The 22,171-nt window shown below is 36.4% G+C and overlaps 3 protein-coding genes across 5 annotated transcripts; 1 reads left to right on the forward strand and 2 right to left on the reverse strand.

Annotated features, from left to right (window-relative positions):
* On the reverse strand, window positions 1–6,480 carry LOC110862254 (zinc finger protein 250). Of its 3 annotated transcripts, none has more exons than XM_035846070.1 (5): window positions 6,464–6,480; window positions 2,224–2,639; window positions 1,856–2,096; window positions 1,364–1,786; window positions 1–742 (listed from the first exon to the last, which is right to left on the reverse strand). In XM_035846070.1, the coding sequence occupies exons 2-5, from the start codon at window positions 2,636–2,638 to the stop codon at window positions 469–471; spliced, it is 1,353 nt and encodes a 450-aa protein (XP_035701963.1). In that variant the 5' UTR covers window position 2,639; window positions 6,464–6,480; the 3' UTR covers window positions 1–468. The 3 variants fall into 3 exon arrangements, with proteins under 3 accessions (XP_035701963.1, XP_035701961.1, XP_035701962.1); XM_035846068.1 differs by lacking the exon at window positions 6,464–6,480 and adding an exon at window positions 2,757–3,112; XM_035846069.1 differs by lacking the exon at window positions 6,464–6,480 and adding an exon at window positions 2,739–3,112.
* On the reverse strand, window positions 3,970–5,598 carry LOC110842147. Its single transcript, XM_022087860.1, has one exon. It carries the CDS (start codon window positions 5,596–5,598, stop codon window positions 3,970–3,972), a length of 1,629 nt encoding a protein of 542 aa, XP_021943552.1.
* Window positions 6,481–7,217: 737 nt separating the features above from the next.
* On the forward strand, window positions 7,218–7,991 carry LOC118433975. The gene is made up of 2 exons (XM_035846530.1): window positions 7,218–7,351; window positions 7,436–7,991. The coding sequence occupies exons 1-2, from the start codon at window positions 7,289–7,291 to the stop codon at window positions 7,751–7,753; spliced, it is 381 nt and encodes a 126-aa protein (XP_035702423.1). The 5' UTR covers window positions 7,218–7,288; the 3' UTR covers window positions 7,754–7,991.
* The last annotated feature ends 14,180 nt before the right edge of the window (window positions 7,992–22,171 follow it).

The following is a 22,171-nucleotide window of genomic DNA, read 5'->3' on the forward strand; positions in this document are numbered from 1 at the left end:
TTAATTTGTGAAAACTATCAGCCTGTATTCATTTATAAACATATCTACCTAAATATGTAAATACGTATGTATGTATACAACTTTAAGTAATAATATTTGCAATAACATGTTCAGTGACGTTTCATAAATAATTATACGTTAAAACCTTGCACTACAAAAAAATTAGCGTTAAATTCATACATACATACAAAAATTAACCTCGATCTCCGGAGTTAAATTACTTAAACTATTTACATTACTATTTAAATACATAATTACTTAAATAACTTATACTTATGTAAATATATCAACTTGACTTATATCGTACCTTAGGATTTAAACATTACAAAATGTCAGGTCACAAAAGTTTGCATTATCAATAAAATAAAGTAATAAATGTCGCATATAAAGATTTTCAATTAGTATTAACGAAATATCACGTCCTTCTAAAAAGTCGTATTTTACATACATGTCACGAGAAATGTATTATTAACAAAGTCCAACATCCCCACTTGGCATTTCTCCACTGCGACTCGCATCTTCTAATTGAGTTGGTAAAACATCGCCTGAACTTTTTTGAGTAATTTCGCCTTTGCGTTTCTTTTCATATAATTTTTTCTTCTGAAGGTATTTAATTCTTTTGGATGGCTCCACGGTCAGGCGACAAAGGAAATTCTGATGTTTGCGCAAATATTCCTCGTGACCGTAGGATTTTCCGCATTTGCAGACGTGCGGTTTCACCTCCGAGTGGGTGGTGTAATGTCTGCAAGAATAAGTTAAACAACAATACTTAAAATGCGTGTTATGTATGAATAAATATTCAATAATTTCAAATTAATCAGTGCCCGGTAGCGCAAGTTGCAATTCAATACAAGAATATTTATAAGCTGGTTAAATCAGAATTTCGAATTTTAACACACTTTCAAGACCATATGTAAATTAGCAAACGGGCCAATTAAGTATTTTGACAAGATTGTTGTACTTTTATATTTTCAAATTTCCAATAGTAAATACGACAAATTGTGCAATTCTTTATCAGGTTAAAGAATGCAATGGGCGTACTCACGCCAACTTTCATTTCCCCTTGCGAACTAATAGGATGCAAATTTCCTATGTAAATCTAGGAACAAATATGTTCTTAGGTGTCCAACAAATATTTTGCGAAATATTTCAAATTTAGCAAAAGTATGTAACAAAATAAATATACTCCATTTGCGAGACGTTGTCGTTTCTAATATGCCCAATATTTCGCTAAAACACTATTCAAAATAGAAGACAATAGAATATGAAAATGAATAAAAAAAAAACTACATACATATCGTGTCCAGAAAACAATTCATATGTATAAAAATGGTAATAACTTATTTGCATATTAAATATGTACCTTCGTAGATCGTACAAATACGTGAAACTTTTGTCACACTGGTCACAATCGTGGAACGTAATATTCATCTCGTCCAGTTCTTCCTGGGTGTAAACCACGTTGCAAATCTTGATCTCATGAATGACCCGTTGAGCGGATGTGGTCAGTATTTTTGCACACTTTGAACAAGGGAAAGATCCTCTTATACGGTTCATGGCCATTTTCCTACTAATTTTCTCGCGAATTTTGCAAACTTTAATTTCATGTCGGTGCATTAGACCTCTCGTGTCGAATATTCTGCCACATTTTGCACATGGAAAAATACCAGGTTTGGGTGGGGGGCGAATTTTACAAACTTGAATTTCATGTCGTTGAACGTGATCCTTCTTGGTGAACGTTTTACCACATTTTGCGCAAGACATGTTATTATGGGCAGGATCAGTTCTGAAATTTTGAAATGAAATTATGGTAAGAATTGTGATTTTTTAAATGCAAAAAGGCGCAAAATCTTACTTTTTGACGTCAAGTGGAGAAGCCTGGTGCTCCAAAGTGTCAATTGTCATCGGCATTATTACTTCCTCAATCATTTCGTCGTTAGACAAATTAGTTTCTGAGAACACTTCGACGTCTTCGAACACGAAATCATGTTCACTTTCTTCCTTGATTTGTGGAAACATTTGGATTTTGTTCTGCCCAAAAAAGCTTGGCGATTCGTACTCGATTGAACTTTTTTTCATGATTTTATTGTGTCCACCTGAAAATACAATGTCATGAAAGATGAATTATTTATATTTCTGGTACTTAAACAAACTTTAATCATGGATATTAATGCATAAATAGGAATGATGACTAAAAATAGTAAATTATGATTTCTTTTTTACTTTGTGACATTCGTTTCCCATTTTTTAAATGAACAATTTTCGCTCGACCTTCTTCTAATCTGTTTTCCAAATCTGTCTCCAATTTTGTAATCTGTTCCTGCAAGGCGTAAACTTCCTGAATGACGAATAGGCAATCCGCGCAGGATTCGACACTGGACATGAATTTATTGTAGCTCGGAGGCGAAATCTTTTTACGGAAGGTCGCATTAATTAGCAGGTGTCGAAATACGGATACTTTTTCTTCATAAAGGCGACGAGGTAAACATTCCGATGGAAGACGGTCCTTGGATTTAGCCCCGCAAAGAAAACAGGGGGAATTTGTGCTGACCTTAAACTGTGACCGGACGAGATAATCGAGGGCGACGTTGCGTTTTATTAGGACGAAGGGTAAATTTTGAGAAGGTAATAATTCCATCCTGAAATTTATAAAAATGTATTGCAATGTAAGTAATTATCGCAAAATTTATTTAAATGGAAATTTAAGAAAAAAAGAGGTACAAAAGTAAATAAGTTACTTTGAAGAATGTATTTACTTAGAATTTGATGACTTGTACATAACAAGTTCTAAATTGTTGACGAAGGTATTCGTATGTCGTACATATATTTGTACGTCCTTTTAATTTACTTGAAATAAGGAATTTTTCTTTTAAAAGTGAACAAAAACTAAACTTGTCTGGTGTTTGTTTTTGGAAAATTCAGGTGGATGGATTTGAGTTGGGTCCCGGTTTGCTCCTCAGTCATTAGTGAGACTACTATACTTGAAGTGAGTTAGTTATGTGCTGTGCGAATGGAGCTAAACTCACGAGAAACCCTAGTCTCAGCACAAGGTACTTCAGGAGGCCGTAGGTTTAAGCTCCACCCGCACAGTACATAACTCGTTCACTTTATGTATAATGTACATAAGTATGCACACTATTATTCGTTGGGGTTTCTCATGATCATATCTCATACATTTACTGACAAACCAATTTGAAATTTGGCACGTTATCACATTTGTGGGAAGATAAGACTCCAAATTTGAAACAGCTTCGATAAGGTCAAAAGTTATGATTTTTTTACCTAAATCTCCAAAAGTCAGGTACATCAAAGAAATTTTTTCCTTAGTGGTTCTATTTTTGTAAAGTTGGGGCAACTCATCCTGAGCATTTTGATGTGTTGCACCTCTGTGTGATGTTTTTTACGCCCACAGTGATTTTTTGAAAAGTATACTTTTGAAAAGTTATAACATTGGGCTTCAGAATTAAGTGGCATTCGGAATGCCAGTGCCATGCACCCAAAATTATTTTCCATGTACTGCTTGGCCTGAAAATATTGACGCGTCAATCGTTCCAATATTAAAATTTGTCAGTTTTTTTATATACAAGGTAAATTTTGAAAATATAGCCGATTTTGGTAATCTAGGCAGTTGAAAAATCGCAAATTCCTAAATGCTTTCGAGGTTTGCTACCATACGAAAATTTTTATTCAAATTCATTCCCTCCCTACTAATTCCAACTCTTTACTGGTCCATCCTTTCAATAAATATTTATTTCTTTGGCGATGTAAAAACCAAGCTATCACCTACCCGGAGTATAGTGTCTTTACGAATATTTAATTGTGCTTTGCTCGTTGGAATTAAAGAAAGTGACTGAGTGAATATACGATTATTTTATCTACTTAAACTAGATTTTATTTAAATCAATTAAACGATGGTCAACACAATTCAGAGCTCTGCAACAACACGAGTTGATTGATGACTTACTTTAATTATAAATTGATCGTATAGTCCGAGAGCAAGATCCCCTTGGCTTTCAACTCTTGAATCCATGGACCATTTTGAACTCTTGGCACTATCCCTCCAATAATTGGCTTCTCTCTCAAAACCACTTTGACTTGATTTCTTCCGTACAGACTTCTGAGCAAAATGTGATGCTTATAAACTTGCCCAACATCAGTAACGGAACCATCGAACAGCACATTTCTGGAGAATTCTGATCCCATTGGCTTGCTTCTGATGGCTTTTGCAGTGCTGTAGGTTATGTAACTTCTTTGACTTCCTTCGTCAAAAAGCAGCCTGACAACACGATCTTCTTTCTTTTCTTGACAGCCGACTTTCACTAGCACTGTCTTCAACAAAACATCACTCTGGCATTGGATGTTTGTTTGAGCTGCATCGGTGGAAATAAACGTGTACGAGTTGTCCTGTTGATCATCCTTCTCGACTTGAGAACACATTACTTCATGATGATTACTCTTGCACACACGACATGACACCGACGCTTTACACTTCTTCGCAATATGACCCCTTCCTAGGCAGATGAAGCATCCCTCATTTTCTTTAACCAGGATCTTCTTCTCCTCGAGTGGCATCTTCTGCGCTTTGAAACACTTCTGGCTTTTGTGGTTAGATTTTCCACAAAAAACACACTGTTCAACTTGTTGACCTGAATAAAGACCGGCAGCAGTGGGGAATTCTTCATTCTTCTCCAATTGACCCTTCTTCTTGTTCTTTTCCTTTCCCTTGATGGCTGCATCGAAACCGGATCGCACCAGCTTTCTATTCTCCTCGCCCTCCACTTCTTCTCGAAGAAACTCCATTAGAAAATCCAATTCATTTTTCTTCGGGTTAAGCTGTGACCCATCTTGTTTACGAAGAGGACTTCTTTGCCAAACGAGTAGGATTTCTTTTAGGAGGCAGGATTCCACCATAGGAAACAGGAACTGGGTCGACTGCTCCGCCTTAATTCCTAAAGACTCCAATGCCCTTAATTGAGTCTCAATGTCATCATAAAGTTTGGAGAGCACGACTACTTCCTTTGATTTTGCGGTTGTGATAACCAGCCGAAGTAGCTCTCTCACATACACTTGCTGAAGGAACTTCTCTTTCCCAAATCTTTCCTTCAAAGCGGTGATGGCCTTTGGGTAGTTTTCTGTCGTCATTGGGAAGCTTTCGACCAGTCCACGTGCCCTTGACCCAGATACCGTACTCTGTAGTAGGTACTGAAATTTGTCACTTGCATGGAGCTCTTCATCTTCGTCGATCTTCTTAAACTGCGACCACCATCCCAACCATTCCTTTGTATCGCCGCTGAATTTCTGAAGTTGAATCTTGGGAAGTTTAAAAGTCATATTTCTTCTTACACGTTCACCGTTCGCTGTGGTATAACTGCTGGCAGGACTTGGGCTTAGTGGACGGATTTCTGCATCAAGAACCTTTTCAATTTTCAAAATAGCTGCACTAATTTTGTCTGAATATTCTTCATTTGCTGCACTTTCTTCCGTATAAGCCTCCGCCGTACAGTTATCATCCAACATCTGGGTGAGCACTTTTTCATCATGTTCTCTGATCGTCGTCTGCAGAGATTGCAATTTTCTGAGCCTGATGGTAAGTTCCATTGTATATCCTTTGGATCCTTCGCCAACTCAGCAACTGCTCCATCAATTGTTTTTGTAATCGAAGCTCGAACAGGAGTCCTCGCCTTCTTCAGTCGATCCATGTTGATATCTCGAAGTCAACAAACAAAAACAATTAGAACAGTACACGTTAATCAACTCAATCAGCAACAACGTCGACCTCTATGGCTCCCGAACGCTCAGGATGGGGCCCTCAAAAGAGGCAAGACAGTAATTTAGTAATAGACGAATAAAGTTGAAGTTCCTCTCGGGTCGGACACGCCGATTTCAATCTGGTCGGTCACTCCTTCCTCACGGACTACTTCACAGCAACAATAAAAACTTGAAAGGTATCACCTGAATAGCCCCCGAATACTCAGGGTCGGGTCCTCAATGAGGCAAGGCTTGATGTGAATCCTCTCCTTCGAATCTGCTCCTCGTCCAGACAGCAACAATCGCCCAGGATTTCCACGGAACACTTTTTGCACGTACACTAATTCAATCTGCTCCCCTTCCAGACAGCAACAATAGCACAGGATTTCCACGGAACAGTCTTTTGCACGCACAACTAATTCACTCAAAAGGTCACAACTCACTGACCAAGATTAACTAGTCCACTTTCAACTAAAACTGACCCAACGAGCAATCACGTCGAGGTCACCACTAATGTAAAAACCAAGCTATCACCTACCCGGAGTATAGTGTCTTTAAGAATATTTAATTGTGCTTTGCTCGTTGGAATTAAAGAAAGTGACTGAGTGAATATACGATTATTTTATCTACTTAAACTAGATTTTATTTAAATCAATTAAACGATGGTCAACACAATTTAGAGCTCTGCAACAACACGAGTTGATTGATGACTTACTTTAATTATAAATTGATCGTGGGCAACAAAAAAGAACTAACAATTCATAAATTTGACTGCCTACCACGACGACTAAATCCAGAATGTCTGACTCTGACAACGACTAAAACTCGACTGTGTGGACTTTTTCCACCTTACTTACTACGACTTAACAAAGAGAGACGCGCACCCAAAAATCCCACCCCCGTCGTCTCCATGGCAACCACCACCACGACAGGGGGCAATTGTAGACGCGTAATCAATAAATTTCATACATAAACTTATTTTACATTTAACAGGCGATATTCTGAAGAAACAAGTTTCATAACGTTTATACAACAATTTACATTACAAATAAGATCTTATATCACGATTTAGCCTAAAAATTGAAACTTTCGACGCCCGGAATAAATTGAAACGTTACTTATTTAGTTCCAAATTAACCTTGGTTCAACAATAATCCAAGAAAGTCAATTGATGCCGATCTACAGATTGACCGTTTGAACCCCCTGCCTGACTCATAGGAATAAATGACGCACTTCTAGAAAAATTTACGTAAAACCGCTGTCGATAATAACTTATCTGTAATTAATTGTCCCAGTAATTGATGACAGTTCTTATATTTTCTCAAAATGCTTTCATATTGCCATTCATTATTTACATTATGTAAATCTGCATTATTAATTGACATATAACACACGTAAATACGTATGCATGTATAATGCACAAATGCAAATTTATTCGCGATAAAAACCAATCAGTTTGACACTTTATGCTCATTTAAGCCTCTGACTTTGTACATACAAATGTACCGATTCACATGGTCGCATATTTTTTTAAAAAGTTATGAATTTGGGTATCCCAGCCGGTGTTTTCTTCGGAATAACGGCTCTCATTCTATTCCTCAAGGTAATACTAAATAGTTTGGCACATTTTTTAGCAAAAAAATGCATACATTAGTAATTGATTTAACAAAAAAGCATTATTTTGCAGTGCATGGTGTGCATGCGAAAGAAAGAAAAGGACGACAAGTCATTATCCACTCCTGCCAACGGTGTTTACGTTATCGATGTGTCCCAGGAAAATGATCTGACAAAAAATGATTATTGCGACCCAAATTCAGATTTTGGTTTGATAAATGATTACGACGAATCTCTATTTGAAGATACTTTCTCTCGTGAGGAACGCGACGCCTATGTCGAAATGGCTACGGTCCCAGCACTCGCCGTGGTGGGAGACACCTTAACGGACCCGGACTGCTTTCTAGATCTGTGTCAATGTGTGGTAGATATATGTGAATTTCTTAATTAAGTACTATGGAAATATACATAAATCTCATCCTATACAAAAAATATTTTACGTACTTGTGTATGTATATAAGTAAATATATTTGTATATTAAAATCTTGAAGTGGCACTTTGGAATTGTCCGATCTCATGTCCATACTATATGTATACATATGTATGCATATATTGTAAATAGTTCACTATCGTAAATCGTGTTAGAAAATTAAATACTTCTACATCTACTGCTTACATAATTATTTTAGCCAAATCTGTAACTCATAAATATGTGTATGTATTTATGTACATATGGTAAATATTCATATGTACAAATAAAGGTAGGTATATGAAATGTGCAATTGTTGATTTTGCAAAAGTGTTTTTGACGGCCAAAGTTACTAAATACGCTCAGAATTAGTACATGCATACATACCTTGGTTTTATTAAATTCATCCTCTTTTCGTTATTTATAAATTTGCCTTTACGGAGCGTAACTTTTACAAAATATATGCATAGCTGACTGATGGCTGACGAGATGTTTGTATTCTAGAAAAATCTTTGAGTCTCAAATTGAGACTCTCAATTCATCGCAAATAGTTGTGCTGGAATGAAATATTGGATAGTCTTATTTAGTCATTTAAGATTATTTTTATAAATAATTAGCACATCCATACACAAGTTAGGTATGCAATCAGGTTAAAATGCGAAGTTACAGATGCCCTAGATACATATATCTACATATGTTCATATATGCATATATGCAGTTAATATATATGCACGTACATACATACATTGTATTGTATATTATATAATGGGCTTATCAACTTGTACCGGATGTACATACATACTTGAGCCGGCGAACATTACGCAAAAATTGATATCAGTTACATACTTCTGTATGTAAATATGCACTTGACCATTCAATATGCGTAGTTGGACCTACCAATTTCTGCACTTAAACGTTAAACAATGAGAATAATACAGGCAGAGACAGATTGTCTAATTAAAGTAACGAGAGAACCAACGAGGCACAAGGATGAAGTGATTTTCTCGGATTACCAATCATCAGACCAGTTTTAATTTTCCTGTGCATTCAAAAACATGTCGACATCAGTGTAAATACGATTGACACATATTTTCGTTTTTCATAAGCCCTATGACTAGTGATTACTACAAACGTTACCATACACCATACGTTAAAAGTTTGGCAGAATTGATTAATGTTGTACATGTAAATATTTTTGTAGATGCATTTTGACGATATATAACATTGAAGCAAAGAGTTTTTTAATTTCGTGAATACGTGCCCTGCATATTTATAATGTGGCTATGATATTTACATTCTAAAAGCTAAGGTGCTCTGAAACCTTGTTACTCGCGGGCAAATATTGGAAATTAAAATTTTTGATAATTTGCTCCCTGTGCTAGGGAAGAAGTTAGAATTTGTCCCGCAAAAATCCGAGAAAGTCAGTTGAAACCGGCCCCTTCTACATATGTACGTTTGATTTGGCTGACTCATTTGAGTTTTGAAATGACGCATATTATTAACGTTTACCCAGCCTGATCAAATATTGGTAATTGTAATTTCTCTTAATTGAATTGATTACTGTTTTTTTTGTTCTTGCTCAACCTGATCATTGCGATTTGATACATGTGTAAATACGTATCTAGGTTATCGGGGTAACCGGGTATGATACGAGGAACAATTTCTCGATAAAAACCAACTAAATGTACACATACGCTTTTATTAATTTCCAAATTATTCACATCACCATAAAAAGCAAATAATGGACTATGAAATTTTATCCCTTGTTCTTGGTGGAATTGCTCTTATAATCGCTTGCCTCAAGGTAATTTACATACATACATATTTTACTAATTTTTTAGCACTTGCATGGGTAAATAAGTCAAAAAATATTTTCCCATCAGTGTTTTTGCTGTATTAGAAATTGTAATCGCAAAGAAGATGATTTGAATCCTTCGGACAATGTGTACCTCGTAAATTTCTCTCCAGAAACTTATGTTCATCCAAATCCAGATTCTGGCCTGATAAATGATCACGATCATAAATTTCTATTTGAAAATTTGTTCCTTCGTGATGACACTATTAGAGAAGATGACATCGTTCTCATGCTGGCTCTCAGCGTCATGATGGATGACACCGTCGTGGAGACGATAGACCCCGAATGTTTTCTAGGTTTCTGTGGAGATGTGATAGATATATGTGATTGTGTAGTAAGTATATTGGAGTGTGTAAATGTGTAACATGCAAATGCATAGAATTTTGTATGCGTATTTATTTATAAGGTCAGGGAAATTTTATTCGAATGGCTACAGATTTTTTTTGTAGAATACATTTTTTAAAAGTTTATGATAATAAAACATGTGCGTATGTACATATTTGTATGGATTTTTAATATTTTCACAATTTTTTACTGATAGTTGAAGAGTTTTTCGTTGTGAATACCCATAGACCTGGCTACATAATAATATTATACATACCTAACATAATGTTAATTAATGTTATACCGCTCGACTGATTTTGTGGAAAGATGTAATATACGTAATATACGTACAATATTCGTACATATTATGTACGTATTTATCTATGAAGCTAGCCTTTATATGCATGATTTTCAGAAATTCTCAAAAGAATTTAAACTTGGCACAGAGATCCCTAAATGCTTCTCATTAAAGTAAATCAAGTTAAATGTGAATAAAAATAGAAAACGTAGCCGAGAAAACCCTATGGGGTGATCTATCCTTGCAAATTATATCAACAGCTAAAATCTGGATTTGACATGAATTATTTATAGCATAATGAATGTGCACATCTTTGCTTAATTGTACTCACATGCATAAATACTTATAAATACAGATTATGTATATATGTATTGCACAAACAAAAAGACGATGCGATAAGTATGCTTATTATGAAATTACTTAATCACTTATAAATGTTGAGGTAGGCTTTTCTAACTACATATATTTATATAAACGCTCATATTCATAATATTATCTAACAGAAAAGTACCAATGTGTGCATCCACCTGGGAGATATCACTGTTTAATATTGTTATGCATAAGTCTGAATCCATTCATTTAAGCAGACAGATGACCATGAAAATAATCTGATACATGGATACTCCTTGGAGCGTGAATTTAATTATATTCAAATTTAAAACCTTAATTAAGTTGATATTCACATAAATATGTAACTGGACTTCCCTACCTCAAAGTTCCCAAGTCTAGCCAAAATTTCAGACGGTTTCAATTAGTTTGTATTTCCTACCCGTGCACTCACCTTCCAAGTAGTTACAAGTCTTTCAGGCAAAATTTAATCAGCCCAAAATGTATAAGCAATTAAGAAACTTTTTCTTATTTCTCGTCTCAATTTTTACAGTGATTTTCATTATTCCATTGATCTTGCTCTTTGTAATATTTCCATTAATTTTATACCGGAAAGTTATCATACTTCTAGCCTCGTGGAAAAATGATCTCTACCTTCCGCTCAATATCTGCAGTAGCTCGTTTGCTTGGGATGACATGTACGTAAAACCAATGTGCACCCTTTGTCCAGTAACAAAATAGAAACAAGCTGCTGAACAAATTGGTCTTTAAAAATTTTTAAATAGATTCCCAGAGCCTTGGAATTATTAAACATTTGATTTTGGGGATGAGTTATACATTTTTCATAAAAATTCTGCTTGTCACGTAGCATCCCGAACTAACATGCACTTTGCACTCTTGGATGTCAACTTTATTCTGGAAGAAATCCTCCACCTTCCAACTTTCCCAACATGTCATAACAAACGGAGAATCCGACCCGGAAAAAGTTCAGCAATATTTGGACTCCCTGCCGGAAAAACCATTCGCCAAAGGCGCCCCGTTATGGGAATGCATTTCCCTGCCAAATTATTCCAGTAGTAAATATCACACAAAATCTGCAGTAGTTTGGCGATTTCATCACACTTTGGGCGACGGTTTGGCAGTTTTCTCCCTTTTGAACGATTTTTTTGATAATAACGATTCCGGAAAGGAGATAAAATATAGGGAAAATTTCAAAAATCTGAAACCCTCCAAGTGGACGTGGAACATTTGGACTTTCTTCCAATTAATCTTCGTCACTCCGATGGAATCAGTATTCCGACTTTTGAAAGGGTTTGACTCCAATCCTCTCACAATCCGGGGGCACGAGCGGAATGGGGAAATGGTCCGGTGTCAAAATCTGGTCGCCATGAATATCGCTAACCTTAAGCGGATTTCCCGAAATGCCGGGTCAAATATCACGTCCGTCTTGTCTGCCGGTGTGGCTGGTGCTGTGGGAAGAATTATTGAGAAAAGAGGAGGAAATTTAAGCCAGGATGCGACATCACTTTATATCTTACCCAGTCTTTCCAGTCATCCGGGGACCATGATGAATAATATGTAAGTAGAAACATTTGAATGTAAGTACATATGTAGGATTGTATTAAACACGAAATTATTTGTCGAACTGTTACGAGCAGCCTGCTAGAAATCTGGCATAGTCATGCCGGTTTTGACTTTTTGAATTTTTTTACCAATAAAAAAAGACTGAAATATTTTGCACACATTTTTCAAAAATGCACAAGTTGTGTAATGATTTTTTTTGCTTAAAGAAAGTAAACTAAAAAAGTTCGGATCATTATACTGAGGGTTAGGCAAGATTATAGAACGTGTAGCTATTTGCCCATATACGCTAAACAATGGCGCTAATTCCAAATATTTGAAACTTTTCTGGAAGCTTGGTTCAAGCTGCGCCGTGACCCAAAAGCTCAATTTCGAAATTTTGTAAACGATTCCAAAAATGGACCCCAAAGAGCTCCATGCTGTTAAAACAGTTTGCCAAGCAATAATGACTAAACCAACTCCAGCATGAAAAAATTATCATTTCTAATGGCCCAATGTCTAAAATAAAGGATTCAGTTGAAAAAAGGAACCAGGCAAGAAATTTGATGGTGCCACATTCGTCGAAGGCATGTCCCCCGAACTGTAAGAAACCCGACGCTCGTGAGAAAAATTGATGTTGACAAGGCAATAATGTTTTTATCAATACAAAATCAACTGGCCACGAAGTCTCAGATCCCTGGGCGTACACTGAACTGAATTAATCATCAAGATATGCACAACGTCAGCGAGAATCAGGAGATATGAGGTTGTCACGAAACTTTTTTTCTGACAGCGCTCGGATTACCGCCCAGTACGCAGCCATTCTTTTTTTCATATTCGGAATTTAAATTATTTTGCATAAAGATAAACTAGTTACGTCCGGTTATGCGCCTCCAGTGCTTTAATTCTGATTTGAAACTTCAGATCGACACTTTTTTCAAATGGACATAAAATTTTTTTTATGCATTTTGCAAACTTTTAGATGAACAGTGGTTCAAAGAAAATCTGCTGTCGGCTTTAAAAGCCCGGCTGTTTGGAAATGATAACTTCATTCCTGATGAGAAATGGATGAGGAATACGATGAAATCATTCAAAATATCCAGTAACGAATATTTCGCCCAAAAATTAATAGTTTTCGACACGTTCTATAATCTTGCCTAACCCTTAGTATTGATTCATAAATACCATTTTTTAGATGGTTTTTATTTTTTTTTATTTTTTCATATGTATATATCTCGTAATTATTTTTACGTTTTTTCGTAAATACTAAATACATATTTCATCGATTTTTAGAAAATCTATATCCGCCGTGTGATTATAAAGCACTTCATAATCGTCGATTCGACACTTTCAGACTCGTGGTCCCATTGAGGATGCCACTCTCGGAGGAGAACATGGAAAAAAGATTGGCACAAATTTCCGAACAATTTCGTCACGTTTTCAACTCCCCCATTCTCGTGGGTGCAGCCGCATTTTACAGAGGAGCGGGACTAATTAGTGGCACTTTACAGAAAAATGTACTTTTTTCCAACTATGGAACCGTATTCCATTCAAATGTTGCCACATTTAAAGAAAATCGATTCGAACTATTTGGGAATCCGGTTGAGAAAATTGCTCCAATTGTTGGTCTGTGTCAAAAATCATGCTCATTATCAATAGCGACTATTAGTTATTGTGGCAAAATGGGGATTGCAATAACGGCGGATAAAGCGCTCTTCGGTGGAAAAGATGAATTGGATAGAGTTATTAATGATATTATAAGTGAGATTAGTGAAATTGGCTATGTATGTAATTTAAAGAGAGAAGAAGTCGAGATGAGTTTGGTTTAGGAGAGGGTATGCTAATTTTTTAATATGAAAAAAATATGAAATCATGAATTATTTACGATTGTCCGAACTAAACGAATACATCTGTTCATTACTTTAGTATACATATACTCTAAATAAATTTACGTAAAACTTACAATTTTATAATTGCATAAACTTATAATTTTCAAAAAATTATCGTTTTTTGGGTTTATAAAAGTTCAGAAATAGCATGGAAATATCAAATTTAAAAAATTTTTTAAAATGAATTTTTATATTTTCAGTGATGTAATTCTGAACAAAAAATGGGTTTATTTTTTTAAAATCGGGTTAAAATTCGAAAAGTTACAGCTTTCTTAAAAATCCGAATTTTGGCTGAAATTTTTTTGACAATTCCGCCAAGGTCATTATGGAAAACGAAAAAATACGGGTCCACTTATTTTTGAACGTGAACAATTTAAAATTAGTCTGGTGGATATCGGCGATAACCACCTCACACCTCCTCATTGTTAGCAGGAGAGTTTTTGTACATGATAATAACGATTTCGATGCCTTTTGGATGTGGTAGTATCCAATAAGGTTACCTTGAAGTGGTTTGACTCCATGCCCACAATTACGCCTGCCACCCACCAAAAGGCCCAAAAAGCACGAAAACATCTCTATTTTCACTCGTTCAAAGCCTCGGAAAAAATCTGAATTTTATCGGATTTTGAAAATTGTGCACCATTATACTCCAAGATAGTTGCATTATATGTAATATCTTGCAAAAATATATACATATTTGATGTATTTTTTACACAACAGGTAGACACATTATTCACAAGTTGGATTAGTTTTACTTTACACAACGGTTGTTAACTCATCCTCTTTCTTCGACATAACCTTGGATAAATTTAGCACAGTAAATATTTAATTTTGAGCGTGTGCATATTTGTACTTAATTACATATTTATATAATCGATGAAAGGTAGCCATGATACATCAATACGGTAGTCGTAATGTTCCAGAAGTTATGCTGACAATCATATTTATGTATCTGTAATATACACTGCGTAAGTACGATCATGCTGGATTTTAAGTTTTCAATTTCTTCACGGAAGGTATAACATTTCGTGGCATGGCTGAATTAGCTTGATGACTTTATTTATATAAGGTTAAAACTCACGACATACATACAGTACATACATAATTTGCAAGTTATATATATGACTACAATTTTTTATTTAAGACTCAAATATAGCTTTGTAACAAACCGGTAAATATTTCGAAGTCATTTATCGGACTACGTATTGCAAAATTTTTGAAGGGATTAAGAGTAAATTGTTGAGCGTACGCAATAAATAGTACACATACTACGAATTGGAGATTATATAGATACGTACATATGCACATAAATACAACATCTCTAATTATATGTACCTTACACTTAGGATTGTAGAAACGATTAATGCTGTCTAAATTAAATTCCTGCATTATTTCAGATTCTACAAGCTAACACCAATCTTCAAAATCTACCTTGAATATGTTTCACCTCCAGATTTTATCACTATTCTGCGCTTTAGCAGCGGCGCAAGGATCGATTGAATTACCACCATTTAGCAAATGCGTTATACACATGAAAAATTTACACGCCACAAATTTAACTGATACCTTCCTAGATTTGGTGAATTCAGTCCTGGAAGGGAACCGGAACTCAATTTTTGTCATTTCCTTGATTCCAAATAGCTTTTCAATATACAATGTCGAGTCGGCCATTGATTTCCATGAGGAGTGCGCACTACAGGTTATTCTACCTTCTCAAGGTCGCAAATTTGATTCGGCAAAAGTTGAAACTTACATCGAAACAGACCCAAACTCTTACCGACCCGATAAGCATCACACAATCCTCTTCCTTACAACGATAAGAGCCGACAAGCATATCACATTTAGTAGTTGTGCGTATAAGAAAATTTCCATTCGAATATTTTCAATTCATTTGAACCATCGTGATCAACTTCATGTCTGGTATTTCTACTGTCATTTGTGCCCCGCAAAGTGGAGAATCCTCCCAAAATCTGCAATTCTAGAAAATATTGATCATTCCACATTCCGCAACTTTTGGGATCCTAAACAATCATTTTTCTACATGCTAACCCCACCCGTTGAGAAACCGAAACGATTAAAAGGGTGTGAACGCTCCCCCTGGTTTGCACCCAAGCGCCCCTGCCATCCTCAATACACTCTGACAGACTTTCTATCCACATCGCTAAACGTGTCATTTCGTCATCACGCAGGTCCCAGGGGAAACGTATGCTATGGAATTTTAACAGGTCACATTTTAGCCTCGAACACTTCCATCGTACCAGTTGAAGTTCAAAGTTATAATTTCAAGCAAGTAGTATCTTCCCAATTTCGATACTGTGTCGGTTTTAAGGCGAATGGTGAAGGGACCTTACAGTTTTGGGCGTGGATAACCCCATACACTCCTCCAGTCTGGGGGGCCATTCTCGTTGCGATGGTAATATCCGTGATAACGATTACTTTACAAGATAAGGGAGCCCTGTCTACCAACACGTTCATCGTGATAGCAATCCATCTCAGACAAAATTACGGGACTCAGACCACCCTTAAATGGACCCTTCATTTCGTCATGACACTGACCTTGGCCGTTTACGAAACCTATTTCACCAGCCAAGTGATCGTGCCCCCCGCGCGGGACAATTCCCTAGGGTTTGCCACCCTGGTAAAGAGCGGGTACAGAATTACAATTCCCCGCAACTTTACTTCATTTATGGCACAATTTCAACATGACCTTAAACGTCTTGGAATCCAGATACTGGAGGAGAAGCATACAATCAGACTAAACCCTGGCCAAACCTTTCAGAAGTTACAGTATAACGAATCCCTTAAACTGATGAGGGCGGAGGTCGTACTTGCCGCCGATCGTAGAATGCGCGCCACCTTAGAAGAAAATAGAAACGTAAACCGAAAAAGTTGCAGATTTGCGAGGGATAAATTTTCAAATCAGGAGACGTATGATTTCGTCCATGTCATGATGCGGAGGGAAGCACTAAGAGCGTTTCGAATAACGGCGGAGTCTGGCTTTTTTGAAGGATTTTGGCGAACAATTCGGCAAGATTTGATTTTACGGAGGAAAAGGAGAATGACAAGGAAGATGATGCGGGAAGGTGGACATTTCCTGGATATAAGTGAAACGATTAAGTGGGTGGATATAATACGACTTAATAATTTGGAGAGCTTATTTGTAATTTATGGAGCATTGTTGGGAGTTGCTTTACTTCTTTTTATGGCGGAAAGGTTAAATGGAGATACTTTTGAGGCGATGAGTCAGATGTGAAGATATCAAATACAAAAATACCAGATACCAGACAATATCGTAAGTTGAATCGAAAATCCTCATGCCAATAATGGAAAGGGCTGTACATCTTGGAAATTTTCTAAGAATCCTACTAACAATGGAACCTTTTTTCAAGCTACACGAGATAAGCTTAGTGACTTATTGTAAAAAATCAAGCTAAAAATTAGAAATGACACGGTACTTATCTTTCCGTTGAATGGGTACTTTGAGGTCAAATATTTGAGGGCAAAGGTCACAGTAGCGGCCTATTTTTTCTCAAGCGGACGACCGGAGGAGTGACAATTGACTCCTTCGAGGTCACTCCGCTCCCTTCACTCTCGCACGCTCGCACTTCATTCAATGCATATTATTTTTGACAAAATTTCACAATCTCGTAAATTGCTTCATACATTCATATAATTTTATATTTGCTTTTTAAAATCCTACGATCCACCGATCCGTAGTAAAAAAGTGACGATGGGTTCAATAAATTATAACTTACAATTTATAAAATATATCGTATATATATTTATAGGAAATATAAAATTATATGAATGTATGCACCAATTCACGAGATTGTGAAATTTTGTCAAAAATAATATTCATTGAATGAAGTGCGAGCGTGCGAGAGTGAAGGGAGCGGAGTGACCTCGAAGGAGAAAATTTTCACTCCTCCGCTCGTCCGCTTGAGAAAAAACAGGCCGCTACTTTGAACTTTGCCCTCAAATATTTGACCTCAAAGTGCCCATCGATATAGCTTAACTCGAGTGGTGACAATCCCCAAAGAGTTTCATCAAATTTACCCGCGTCCCAATCGATGAAACCTCCTTTGACTGATGCATGTTCATTCTTGAGCCAACGACATCCCTTCTCAGATGTCCACCTGTCACGTGGGACAAAATCTACCGAGTCCTTAGAACTGAGCAGATTTTAACACAAAGTTTTCGAATCGTTCGCGCCCGGTAATCGGAATGCTACCCCAACAATTGCGATTGGTTCCCGCGACTTTGTCTCCTCCACCGTTGAATATACTGATATGCTTGATGCTAAGTTTTACTTAAAATCCAACGAAAGTTTTATTTAGTGAAATAATTCCTTATTTTCCTACTAACAAGCGATGTTCTCTTCAGACAACTGAAACTCACAATAAAGATTAATCTGCTTAAAATTTGTCTTTATTGATCAGAGTATAAGCTGTGTTCGCAGAGTTTATAAGAAAAAAAAGAATCACAAAAAGTATCGCAAAAAGCTGACTACGGAAGAGTCGCACAAGAAAGGTCCCTAACTTAAAAAAACGCAGAAAATCGCAGAAAAAGTCCGTAAGAATGGGAGAATAAACACAATAAAGTGAATCATTTTCATACCGTGGGTTTTGTACATTTCATCATATCTTTTACGTTTGTTTCCAAGGTTAGATGGAAATGATGAAAATGAGGTACCTCAAATTTCCTGCCTCACAAAGCAAATATTATACATATTTATATGGGGCTATTCATATATAATGTCATAAAAAGTTATCGATTTTGGCACCCACCCACCCAACGTAAACATTAAGGAATGGGGAATTTTAAAATGGGGAAGATAGAAAGACGTAAACCACCCACTAAAATGATGGCGTAATATATGAAAGTTCCCAGTGGTGTTGATTCTTATCTCAACAAGCAGGTGTTTATGGTTGTGCGCACAATATTATATATCTGAGGAGTGAAAAGTACTGCACGTGGAACACTAGATTGATGGAGTGTTTTACAACATTGGCGACAGAGCATCAAAATTACAGGTATCCACGCACATTATTACTATGTAACAGAGATAATACCAGGCAAATTTTTCGTACGCCCGTTGGTCTACAACCTACTATTACAAAGAATAAAAATCTTTATGCATTAGTCATGTCATCAGACTGGGTAAATCAATGCATAAAGACAAAATTTTGTTGAGATCTTATTGTTCTCTTTTGTACTTACTTAACGGATGTGTCATACTACAAATAACTAATAAAATTGTGTTATATAGATCCTCAGTACACCATACATACATGCACATGTATCTTAACTCACCAAAGTTGCATTTATCTATGACCGTTAAAATGGTCAAAGTTTCCAATATTCGTGATAATTTATGTATACGCTAAATAATTAATTACATACCTATGTGCCAAATAATGTCGTACACTTCCTTACATTCTATCTAGATACTCATCGCCACCAATTGGTTACGGTATCTCACTTGAAATTATTGAGACGACAAAATAAGTTTTTTTGGCTTACATACCTACCTACATATTAGTGATTGGTAAAAGAAAATTTAGCAATTTCCCAGGCAAGCTATGAATGTCTCAAGCATTTCAGGCAAGTATAATGTGGCGAATTACTGCTAACAATGAAGGCGCAAACTATTGGTTCCCGGCGCCCAACGTAACGTGCATTAAATCCTCACGTATTTCTTTTCTCAATACCTTTTCTGAAATTTCTTTTCGTATTTTTGAAAGCAATTAGCCAGTTACCATAGTAATTATGAAGGACTTAAATCCATTTACATAATATGTAAAAAGTCACATATTATGTGACTTTTTAGCATCATAAGCGCAATAAGGATGCCACTATAGGAGTGTATCAAAGATTCAAACAAATTTCCGACCAACTTCATCACCTCTTCAGCTCACCAATTCTCATAGGCGCGGCCATATTTTCTAAAGGATGGGGAATAATTAGTGCTATTTTACAGAAGTTTTTGTTTTTTCGTAACAAAGGAACTTTATTTAATTCCAACGTTGTCACTTTTAACTTAAATCGATTCGAATTTTTTTGGGAATCCGGTTGAAAAAATTGCTCCAATCTGTGTCATAGATCCTGCTCCCTCTCAGTCAGTTGTGAGCCTTATTAATAGTTATAATGGAAAAATTGAGATTGTAATAACGGCGGATAAAATACTACATATTCGCTGGAAACGATGAATTAGAAAATGTGATTAATAATATTATAAGTTAGATTAATGATATTGGGGATATGTAATTTAAGGAGAGATGAAGTCGAGATGAGTTTGGTTTAGAACATACATCAATTGTTTAAATAAAGCAAAGTGATGAGGAATTACACACAATTGTCCTAACTGAAAAAATGCATAATTTCGCACACTTACTCTAAATAAAGTTGTGTAAACTTGCAGAAAGGTTAGATTATTAAGACCGAATGACACAACAATTTAGTACACTTTTTCCAAGAGTGCAAAAATTTTACACGTTAAATAAATTTGATTCAATTTATTTCTAGTTAATAGGGCAGCATGGACAATGGACAATAGGAAAACTTAGGACTACAGGGAATTATTATGAGCCATATTACAAATGAGAAATACATACATACTCATGGCGTTTGTCATTTAACAACAGGGACATATTAAAAACAAGTTAGAGACAGCAAAATTACTCCGTCTGGAACTGGAATTTCCAGACGCAAATTTAACAAATCGGAAAAAATAGTCTTCGGGGTTTTGTTTTCATGAAAGCTTTGGTCTTTTTTATTACTGCTGTGAAATTGAATTCATAATTATGTATGCATCATAACAGCAACATATTTAAAATAAACGAACGATATAAACCTATTATATACATGTTTCTCAGAATAAATTGTAAAAACTTTAAAAGTGTTAATTAATAGCATTCTAAATGAAGAAGTGCATTTTATAAATTGAGTCTGAATTACGGATTAATACAAATGTGTATGCTGCACAAATGGAAACATCTCAATACAACAATTTTCTTAAAATCAGTGTATGGTGGTTTGTCTTTCGTTGCGTCTGGAGCTGATAGAAATTTTCAGAGAGCTTTATTGATACATACTGCATATGGCAGAATTGAGTGAAAACTACTTTAAATTACGGTAAATATGAATATATAATTTTTTTTTGTTTAGCTCGTTCGCAACAAATGCAATGATTCAATCATGCTTTATTTGATATCTTCACTCAAAACTTTTGTCAGAGTCTCCACAATTTCTGATGTAGTAACACTGTCCTCGATGTCTACTACGACATTGTACAACGTATGCAGCTTGTTTTTAAGCTCGATTCGCATCAACGAATCCATCCCAATGTCGCTCAACTCAGCCCCATAAATTCTACTGGGATCGCGTATACGCAACATTTTAGCAAGCAGGCGAACGACAGTCTCTTCTAAATCAACAGGAACAACGTCCGTGTGGTTTTGGCTTGTGGCACTCAAAGTTTCCTGATTATAATTTTCATTCGTCTTAACGTAGTGCTGCAGCCAAGTAGTTCGAACGTCCCCACTAAGTTTGGCCGGCATTACGTTGCTGCCAATCAGGTTTGCGTTTCGTAGAATATGCTCCATTGTATACATTCCCTGTGCCGTTGAAAATGGCTTGACCCCAAAAACAGTCCGATCTATCCCGGACGCCATTCCCACCTCACCCCACAGCCCCCAGGCTATGCTCGTTGCCTTAAGCCCTAGGCGGTGCCTGTAGTCAGCCAGGGACGCGAGTGCTGCATTTGCAGCTGAATAACTGGCTTGTCCAGGGCTCCCTAGAATCCAGCTAGCCGACGAGTAAAGTACAAAATACTCTAGATTTAGCGAGACGTGGCTGCATGAAGAGCCCATGCTCCATGAACCTTCCCAGCCCACACGAGATCTACCTTTTCCATAGTCATATTCGGGATTGTCGAATCCGAAAGAACGCCAGCCGCGTGAAAAATACCCCTAAGGGGCGGCAAGCGTAGGGAATAAATTTTTTCGAGTATTTGATCAACCCCGGGCGATGTGGAAATATCACCATGCTCCACGAAAACCCCGGCCAATTCATCGTCAGCATAATGGGAATGCGCAAGTCGCTGCTTCAGTTTGGACACCACGGTTTCTTTCCCGCCATGTCGTCTG

The sequence above is a fragment of the Folsomia candida genome, unplaced genomic scaffold (genome assembly GCF_002217175.1).
Source record: "Folsomia candida strain VU population unplaced genomic scaffold, ASM221717v1 Fcan01_Sc001, whole genome shotgun sequence".
In the NCBI taxonomy this organism is placed as follows: Eukaryota; Metazoa; Arthropoda; class Collembola; order Entomobryomorpha; family Isotomidae; genus Folsomia; species Folsomia candida.

Coding starts and splice junctions, on each gene's coding strand:
- LOC118433975 (XM_035846530.1), top strand. CDS start 7,289: ATGAATTTGGGTATCCCAGCCGGTGTTTTCTTCGGAATAACGGCTCTC. Junction 7,352..7,435: donor CTCTCATTCTATTCCTCAAG/GTAATACTAAAT, acceptor ATTATTTTGCAG/TGCATGGTGTGCATGCGAAA.
- LOC110842147 (XM_022087860.1), bottom strand. CDS start 5,598: ATGGAACTTACCATCAGGCTCAGAAAATTGCAATCTCTGCAGACGACG.
- LOC110862254 (XM_035846068.1), bottom strand. CDS start 2,779: ATGTACAAGTCATCAAATTCTAA. Junction 2,640..2,756: donor TACAAGTCATCAAATTCTAA/GTAAATACATTC, acceptor TATAAATTTCAG/GATGGAATTATTACCTTCTC. Junction 2,097..2,223: donor TGGGAAACGAATGTCACAAA/GTAAAAAAGAAA, acceptor TTGTATTTTCAG/GTGGACACAATAAAATCATG.